Source organism: Neurospora crassa, linkage group IV (assembly GCF_000182925.2).
Source record: "Neurospora crassa OR74A linkage group IV, whole genome shotgun sequence".
Lineage (NCBI taxonomy): Eukaryota > Fungi > Ascomycota > Sordariomycetes > Sordariales > Sordariaceae > Neurospora > Neurospora crassa.
This window is the reverse complement of record NC_026504.1, coordinates 1,118,462-1,128,457: the sequence shown is the minus strand read 5'-3', so window position 1 is coordinate 1,128,457 and position 9,996 is coordinate 1,118,462. Positions and strand designations below refer to the sequence as shown.

The window sequence follows — 9,996 nt, the reverse complement described above, 5'->3', positions numbered from 1 at the left end:
TCAGTAAGACGGATCCTTCTACAACTATCTATACCTACTCTATACTATATCGGACTACGCCGAACCGAATCCGGCTCAGTACAGCCCAGTATGCACAGACCCAGGGGAGGCGGATTCGTCCCCTAACAAAGGTCCTTAGGAAATTCATCTTCAAAAATATCCCCTATATTGATATCTATCTCCTTATTAGTACTCTTATTAATAAAGTCCGCCTACTTTTCTCTTTCCCTTATTTTATTTAAAGTATTTTCTGTAATAATTGCCAAATTTTAGGGCGATCTTTCCTTTAATTTATAAAGTACATCTTCGCAAAAGTTATTTAATATACAAACATCGGCTATTATATCTCTTTTTATAATTATAGAGGATTCGTATTTTATTTTCTTCTATTCGGCCTTTAATATCTATATCCCCTCGCTTCGTACCCTATTCTTAAGTATTTTAATTTCCTTTAAAGATCCTTTATAATATTAAAAGTTTATACACTAATTTATTATCCTATATATTACTCTTTAATAATTCTATAAAATATTATTCGCTATATTCTATTAACCTTAATTCTACTATAATTAATTTTAATTTTATTAGCTTTAGGTTTAATTAGAGTTTAGGATTATTATATTATTTACTTCTATCAACTATAATTTCTTTCGATAGTTAACTATCTTAATCTAATTCTTAACTCTTAGGAAGGGATATTACGAATTTATATAATTACCCTATAGGTTCGCGCAATTATTATACTAGTACGTCCTATATAGTAATAGCCCGAACTTCTACGGGTCCTAAAAATTAAAAATCTTAAGTAGGGGGTGGGATTAACTATTACTATAATTACTATTATTATAGTATATTCTAAGCGTTAGTATTTAGTAATTTCTACTACCGCTATTATTATACTCCAATACTCCGGAATTATATTCGTTATTATTAGAATTATAGCCCGTGTTATTATTATATTTATTTTATTTACTAGGGTTATAAAAATTTATATTATAAACTATAATTATTAGTATTTGCAATTACTATTAATATCCTCCAATCCCAAGATTTGGGAATTATTTAAATAATTTTACTATATCCTTCAACTTCACTATACCATCCTCCTTACTATCCAACTCTTCGTAAGCCACTATCTCTACCCCCAATAACCTTACTACCTTCTTAATTTCTATAAATAAAGCCAAAAATTCTTTTATACCCAAACTTATTAATAATATATATCCCAACGCTATTAATCTATCTTCCAACCTCTATTTAATTCCTCTATTAATTCCCGCTACTTTCTAATTATTTTTTACTATCCTGTTTAATACTATATTAGCTATAATAAACCTCAACTCCTTTAATTTGACCTTAATAAATAATTTCTCTACTTTTCTAAAATAATTATTAATAGACTCTTTAAATTTCTTTCTAAATCTAATAATATTTAATATAATATTAGAATCTATCTTTATCGTCTCCTACTTAACCCTTGCCGCCTATATAATATTCGCTTTTCCTAACTTCTCCTTCTCCTCCAATTCTACTTCCTACTATACTTTTATATCGCCCTTTAGTCCTCTCTAGAATTGGGTCTTAAATATTATATCCTAATTAATATTATCGATTCCTACTAAAGTTAGCGTCGCTTCTATCTCCTTAATATATTTACTAATATTATTAATACTCCATCCTACAAAGTATAATTATATTAAATTCGCTATATTTCTTTATATTCTAATTAGCAAGGGGGGATTTAATTATAAAACGAAAGCGGAATTTTCCTTTAAGGATATTAATATATCGGACAATAGTAACGATAGTACCGTCTCTTCTTCTTCTTATAGAAATATAAGAGGAATAGTAATTAGTAAATTAATAGGAATTATATTAATAATAATTCCTTCCGGGGATACTTCTATAAAGGTTAGTACTATTATTATTCCGAAGAATAATAATCCTAATTTAATTAAAAGATCTTCAATAATTTCCAATCCCTCCGGAATTTCTTTATATATTATTAAAGGCTCTACGAATTCTATATCCCTAATATTAAATAATTAGTTATTCCATTCCAGGTTAGCGGCGTACAAAATGTTAGTATATGTAAGGAGGTCTTACAAGTACTTTATAGAAAGGAAAGGAAAGAATTAAAATGTTATAACGGAGGCTACTATAGAAGCCCTATAATTATAACGCTAAAACCCCCCGACGTATAGTAAATAATTAGGGTTGAATATATATTGGAATTCCCAATTTAGGTCGGTCTATCTATACTAAAATTTTACTTAATAATAACTAAAAAATTAAACGAAGTAAAAAGGTACTTCTACTTTATAACTTTAAATCTTTAGAGTATAAACTTAGTAATACTAAGACTGAAGTGTAATATTGATCTTATCTTCTATCTAATATTTAAAATATTAAACTAATACTTTAAAATTTAAGTACCTAAAGGGTGGGTCTTCTGTCCGAAGTCTTATTTTTTCTCAATAAAGTACGTCGGAGGTTTAGCTTAATATTCGGCAATAATATTAAATAGTATTCGGATACGAAGTTTAAGACGGGCTTAATAATTTAATTATCTATTCTTATTGGGGGTTATCTAAAGTTATTAAGGAATATCGAGATTTAATAAAATTAAATATAGGAGTATTATATATAATATCGGATATAGTATCAATATCGTATCAAAAGTTTAGTTACGGTAACGTTCCTAGTACGTTGTACAGCATGCAAAACAACAAGTTCCAAAAATAAAGAAAAGCAATTCGTTTCGTTTCGTTCGATCGATTAGATAAATTAGAGAAATGAAGATTGATACTTCATTAAACAATCCGGTATAGTCCACCATAAAAAGTGATGATTTCTTATTGGTTTAAAGTAGGCTAAAGAGTGGAAGAGAAGAGAGATCCGAAGACCCCTCCACCAAGCTAACTTAAATAGGCTAAGAATGGCTAGCACACGTGACACACAAGAAGTGGGTCTCAGACTCGCATTCGCTTGGGTACACCAACGTCACTCACAATACAAGCAAGGCTTGATCCAGTCTCTGAGACGACGAGGAGAAACAACACAGCCTTCTTCACCCGTCCCGACTCTGTTGACCAATCCAGTTAGGTTCCTTCTCCCAACTTCCAATCCGCCATTGTCACAATGTGTCAACCGATAATATTCCACTTGATTGCCTTCATTTCCGGCCATCGATCATCTCCATCCACCGCCCGCCGTCTAATGTCCGCAAATCGATAGATGGATGGAGGAATTGCAACCCTCCTCTTCTGTAACCAGCCCATGGTCCATGTCCTCCCATCTTACCCCCTCTCCGGAAACTCTGGAAGCCAGCCGCAACTGACTGCGCTAACTTCAGGCCCGTCCAGGAAGCCTGAAAATCCGCCGCGCTAAAACACTACACCCATGTTCTCATCAGACCCTCCGTCAGATTCGACTTTGGCTCGACTTCAGAACACTACTCTGACAGAGCTTGGACATGCCCCGACGAGCCTGACTCGCCCTTTCCACTTACTTGGCAACATATGACGGCCCACATACGTTTCGATACAGCAATACCTAGGTAGACATAGTAGTGCCCAAAGCACCAGGCAAGAGCGAGTCCAGCCATCAAATCAGGACTGGCCTACCACTTATACCCAATATGGAAGCCCCGAGCCTCACTACCTGAAATTCCGTATCAGCACAGAGCTCTTGACGCACACGCCTCGCCCACTGAGTCGTCCGATATCTTGAGCATCTCCGCGCGAAAATATCGGAATTGGCTCTCGCCCTGCTTCGACGGGATGCCTGTAAGAGACTATACACCATACTAGTCACGAGGCATATAATAAGTTGAGCTGCCTGCTCATCCAATGTGTCAAGCACGCACAACACCACTATCCTGAACTCCCATGAAACGGTCATTGTAGCGGGATGTGCCGGTACCAGTACCATTCAGTGCCTACGTATACACTACATGCACTTTGCTGATATTTCATAATCTTACAAAAAGCCCTGACGTTGTTGTTAGGTATGCACACTAACGAGTCCAACAGTGATTAATGCTGGTCTTTCAGCGGGCGTTATCACAGCCGATCTGCTCAATGCAGCACTTGCACTTCAGCCGAGATACATAATGGCCATGGATCAAGGTTTCGAATCAGGGCCGCGAAGGCTGCATGGCCAATCAGGCATGGATCCGTAGCCTTCTCAAGAAGTCTTGGTCGAATCAAACAGGGCAAAACAGGCTCGGCATGGATGATGACCGCCGTAAGGCCGCCCATCTTGCTTTAACGGTGCCTGCCAGAGGGGCGTTGGGGCGTCCAGGTGACTGCGGTGAGCGAGAGGAGTTGACGCGCAATACGGTACGGCTTCTTTCTAGTCGCTTATGGGAAGGCGAGGAATTCGTCAGCATACACTTTTCCACCAGCCCCCCGCGAGCCCCGACATCATCGGAATTCTGGAGCCGCTTGGCCGCATTGTGTTGCGGCTTCAGAAACCGTCAGAAACATGCCGCATGCCAATCACAAACTTCCTTCCCGTTGTTCAACTTTTGCCACTTCCTATCAGCATTACACGTATCGGTAACAGTACCGTTCAATCCTTCTTATCCGCCAGAACCACCTACGCCAGCTTGCAGCTATGTTAAGGAACATATCCTAGATCAATACACAAGTGTTCACAATACGGACAGGCGGATCAAACCAGGCTTTGGCCTGCTGAACAGTACCTCATCAACCTCAACGACTAAAAAAAAAAAGCGCCAGTCCCGTTGACAATGAATACCGACACGTTTTCCGGTCTATTCGAGCGACGATGCCTTGCTGGCGAGTACTGAATCAGCGCGGCTACGGGTGGAAGGCATTGGATGACAGGTAACAAGCAGGCGGTCTCGTTCAGGGACTGAGATTCACGTGCAGTCCGTAAGTGTCTGCGTCTGCGTTCATGGCTGTGTGCGTGTGTTTCCGCTGTAAGAACGTCTCCTGTGGGTAAACGGACATAAAACACGTTTTCCTCACCTGAACGGTGAAAACATAAAATCGGCAAAAGCCACGGGCCCACCAAGCATTGCTCTCAGCAACAAGGACACTTCATTCATCAGCGGGAATGGGCATCGCAGAGTGCGTCACACGCTGTCACGCGCGCTGGGCTGTGGCTCTTCTGCTTTTCAGTTTTCGCCCTCTCCCTGTTGAACGAAACGATGCGGTTCGGTGGATGCCGCTCTGATCCTTCCGTCTTGCACTCAGTGCTGGTCTTCATACTAGCAGCTCGGCTCACCCCCCTCTTTTCTGACAGGGACAGCATCCCATTATCCTGCACATCCCATTCGCCTCTTTGATGAGCAATCAACGGCCTGGGGGCGCATGGCAAGGATAAAATGGGGTGTGTGTGTATGATCAAGCATTGGACGTTAGTCCGCATGGGCAAGATGGAGAGGCAGTGACACAGGGCGTTTGAATGATCTGTGTCAGACAACCCCTGTCCTCATTATTGCTCGTCGTCACAATTCACTCTGCTGCGCATTAGCGGACGCCCCAAGCAGGCAGGCCCATTCCTTGGTGCTCCATGGACCTTCGCGACCTTCCAAGACGCCCCACACGCCTCTAATCCCTCAACCTCATCTACCCTCATTCCCGCCCAGGTGGTGCCAAAAAGTAAGAAAAACAAAGAAGAACTACACACCGGCTCACCAAAAGATAGTAGCGGTGTATGTACTGTTTTTTTTTGAAAACCATCTGCCGCCATGCTCGTTCCGCTCTAGTGCCATCCACCCAAGATTAAGAATAGGATGGTGCATTGTGGTCCCATGAGACTCGACGGCAAGGATGTGCTGGTTTGAGCCGACCGGTGGCCACAGCGTCCGGCAATAGAGAGGCAGAGGCAGAAGAGGGTACCGACAGCGAGGAGAGAGGGAGGTGAGTGGGTGTGGGTAATTCGGCGCTTCTCACAGAGTCCCCCAAGTCTCACACCCTCCGTGCCTTAGTACCTTCCATCGTACCGTCGTACCGACCGCACCCTGCATGTACCGCGGTATCCTCGTACTCACCCACCCTTGCACACAGTCTTGGGGACGACTTCGGGTGGATGAATGGCCAGCCTGACATGGGGCACTTGGAGACCAATCAAGCCACCCAGACACGCAAGCCGAAGAGGGTCGCATTGCACCATGCCATCCTTTGACAGAGAACGGGGCGGCAGGGTAAGCACGCCCGCCAGCCAGTGAAAGAGAGTATCGTCAAATATCTATGATCTCCGGTCCGCATCTTGTTACCTACGCTCTTGCCTCGTGCTATTAGCTTCCTTCACCATCGTCACCTTTCTCTACACTCACTTCACTTGGCATCGTCTTTTCACCTCCTACTCCCCCGTCCTTCTTCCAGGCTCAGTGTCCGTGAAGACTATCCTTTTCTACAACAACTTCGTCAACGACTCCCATGATATCCCGCCCTTGTTAACTCAACAACCTTCAACCAACGACTTACAAACACATACCTCCTCCGCCCAATACTCGTTGACCCGTTCACTCGAAGTCAACATTTGGATTGTTTGCGACCCAGAGCCTGGACGTTCAGGATCTACAGCCAACCATCAGGACAAAACTCGAGCCAGTGCCATTCCATCCGTTCCAGAGGAGCAAAAGGACGTGACCCGGACTTTCATTTTCTTTGGTCTTCTTGAGGATATACCCAACCAGGAGCAGGATTTAATCCAGTCTTTCTGTTTTCTTCCTGTCTGCTGTTTTCATCATTTCTTCTCCTTCCCGGACTTAAATTTGCGCCCATTCACCGTCGGCTTAACCTAAACCAGGCCCGAAAGGAGTTAGTATCAGGAGTCAAGGAGCAAGGACAGATCATGCATCATGTGTCAGAGCTTGGATATCTCACTCCGCCGGCATCACCAGCACCATTCGACCAGCAGTATATTTTCCCTCCACCTCACCAGCTACAGCAACATCACTATGTTCCGATGCCAGCGGAAGACCGACTAGGCATGTTTATCACCAACTCGCTCCAACTCTCAGGGATCTTGGGGTCTGGTGCATATGGTGTGGTTTATTCAGCCGTCGACTTGAAGGATAATGTTCGCTATGCCGTCAAGTGCCTCAGCAAGTTCAACCCCGATGGGACCCCGCTGGATGCTCGCCAGATTACGTTTCAACGCCAGGAAATACGTTTGCACCACCAGGCCTCAGGACACCCTAATGTAGTCTCGATGGTCAAGATCATCGAACAACATGACTGCATCTACGTTGTCTTGGAGTACTGCCCGGAAGGTGATCTGTTCTATAACATCACCGAACGTGGGCAATATGTTGGTAAGGATGAGCTCGCCAAGAGTGTCTTCCTCCAGATCCTGGATGCCGTAGGACACTGCCACAGCCGTGGAATTTACCACCGGGACTTGAAGCCAGAGAACATCCTCGTCTCTGACAACGGCGAAACTGTCAAGTTGGCAGATTTCGGCCTCGCAATTCAACAGGCAACATCTATGGACTACGGGTGTGGCTCAACATTTTACATGTCGCCAGGTAGGTTTTCAAGTTTTTGCGAACTTTCTGATGTCAATCTCCCCCTAGCCCATCTTGGCCATGCGATTTCTCGTTCTCATTTCTCATCTTCCATCCGATCCCCCCCTGGACAACGAACTGACTTGCTCCTTTTCTTGTTCATTTAGAGTGCCTGGACCAAACAGCAAGGAGGCCCTTCTATTATTGCGCTCCGAATGACGTTTGGAGCCTTGGAGTCATCCTGGTGAATCTCACCTGTGGACGTAACCCATGGAAGCAAGCGTCTTTTGAGGACTCCACCTACCGGGCCTTCGTTAAAAGCAAGGATTTCCTCAAGACCATTCTCCCGGTGTCGGACGAACTGAACGACATCTTGGGAAGGATTTTTACGCCCAATCCTGACCACAGAATCACCTTGCCCGAGCTGCGAACTCGGATTCTTGCTTGCTCCAGGTTCACCCAGTCGCCCGCATCACTTGAGCAACAAGCTACATATGTTGACGCCGAGGAATACCCGTCGCCCATGTCACCCTCTTCGTCGGACTCCATGTCTGATGAGGGCTCTACTTGCTCCTCGGATGATGGGTCGCTTACCTCGGCATGCTCGAGTCTTGAGGACCTGGAGGAGGACGATGATGATGACTTGGTTTCGGATCTTCCCGAGATCAAGACACCTCCGCCTCAGCAGCCATTGCAGGGAAGAGAACCGGTGATCTTTGAACCTTTGGAGAATCCCAACGTGATGACGCAGTACAAACACGACTACTTCCAGCAGCCTTACCCAACAACGATCCCACAGCCTATCCAACAGCCGATGATGCCCATTCCGGTCCAGCCGAACTATGCGCCATCCAAGTACCCGTCTGGGAACCTTTGGGAAACGATCAAGTACTATACGCATTCACACCACGCTCCCTTCCACCAGGTACCTTTCTTTGCGCATATCCAAGGCTGCTATTAGTCGGTCGCAAGATTTCGCAATACGTTTTCTGGGTTGGCCAGAAGGCTACACCTCATTCAGCTTCTCATGTCTCCATGCTACAGCCGATGGCAAACTCGGACGCCGGAGATATTTCATTTTACTTCTTCCTTCTCGATTAAACTAATATCCCACCACATAGATGATGGTCTTTGTCCGGATTATGATACCCAGGAGCCCGGGATAAAGAGGAGCGGCAAGTTTTCCCAGTGGGAATGATTTCCGTTTTTGCTGTACGTTTTTCATTGAAAGAGATTGTGTGGTTGTACACATACGAAGATGGGGTGGGATGGCTCCTGTGCTTTTCGATACACTGTTTGGAGTTCGGGGTTTGTCAACCGCACTTTTCACATGCGGGGAAAGGTTGGGAAGGAAAACTGGGTCGATTTTTTTTGGTCGACCATTATCATTTGCATATGTTTTTTTTTTTTTTTTTTTTCCTCCTTTTCTTTTCTTCTGGGGTGGAAAACTTGTCATTTTACGTTTTCGGCGCAACAAAAACAAAACCCGGGGGAGGAATGTAAAGATCTGGAGGTTTCACGACGCAACGTTACGCTCTATTTTGGGGTTCAGAAGACATGTGTTTTTCATTCCCTTATTTGTCATGTCAGCGTCTTATGCCTCGATAAGCGCTGTTGTCGGCCACTCTTGGTTTTTTTTAATCGGCAGGCAGAAAGTCTGTTTTCCGTCTGGCGCGACATAGAGAAACGGAGTTCGGGAAAGAAACGGAGTGGTGTTTAGCGAGCGTTGTTATGAGTTTGAGGCGCAGGCTCCTTGCGACATACAATTCTTTTTGCTGAATGATACCACTTCCCGTTGTTCATCTATTCAAAATCTCGACACAGTCGGTTTGGCAAGTGGGCTTCTGATTTCTCACATGTTCTTTCTTCCTTTTTTCCTTTTTCTTGCTGGGTCATGATGGAGTTGATGAAAAGACACGGATGAACGACATAAATGATGGAACACGAGCATGTTTTTATTGCGCGACCTTGGAGAAGGTTCTGACGCGCAAAGACGAAATACCTTTTTTTTTTTTTTTTTCGCATACACTCCTGCTTGGAGAAAACCTCCGTGCGCTTGGAACGGAGGGAAGACAAAGATAGTACAAGAGTGAATAGGGAATGGGTTGTCTAGATCAAGAAAGGTGCTTAGTAGAGCTGCTTTAATTCCTGTAACCGCGCTTAACTCGGTTGCTTGGGAGGAGAGAAATACAAATGATGGTCGAGACAAACCGACGGACACACAGATTTGGGCACTTTTGCAGTGAGATGGCACTGGTGATAGTTGCATGTCGGGAGTTCCGCCAATGTTTAGCACTCCTGAATTGCCCTCCCAGTACCGTAGGCTTACTGGGCACCCGGGCAACGAGTGCCGGTGGGTCAAAAGGGCCGGTTGTGCGCCGGGCTGGCCCATTCAGGGGTTCGTGTGGACGCCGACATGCATGACGCAGACGACTTTGTGAATTTTTACATCCAGTGACACATGCAATCTTTCACAAGGTCACAAATCACTCACTAACAAATACCCACAC

The 9,996-nt window shown here is 44.2% G+C and overlaps 1 protein-coding gene across 1 annotated transcript; it reads left to right on the top strand.

The window, feature by feature from the left end:
* The first annotated feature begins 6,213 nt into the window (after positions 1-6,213).
* On the top strand, positions 6,214-9,733 carry fi (fissure). The gene is made up of 2 exons (XM_952793.2): positions 6,214-7,507; positions 7,654-9,733. Exons 1-2 carry the CDS (start codon positions 6,832-6,834, stop codon positions 8,445-8,447), a joined length of 1,470 nt encoding a protein of 489 aa, XP_957886.2. The 5' UTR covers positions 6,214-6,831; the 3' UTR covers positions 8,448-9,733.
* The last annotated feature ends 263 nt before the right edge of the window (positions 9,734-9,996 follow it).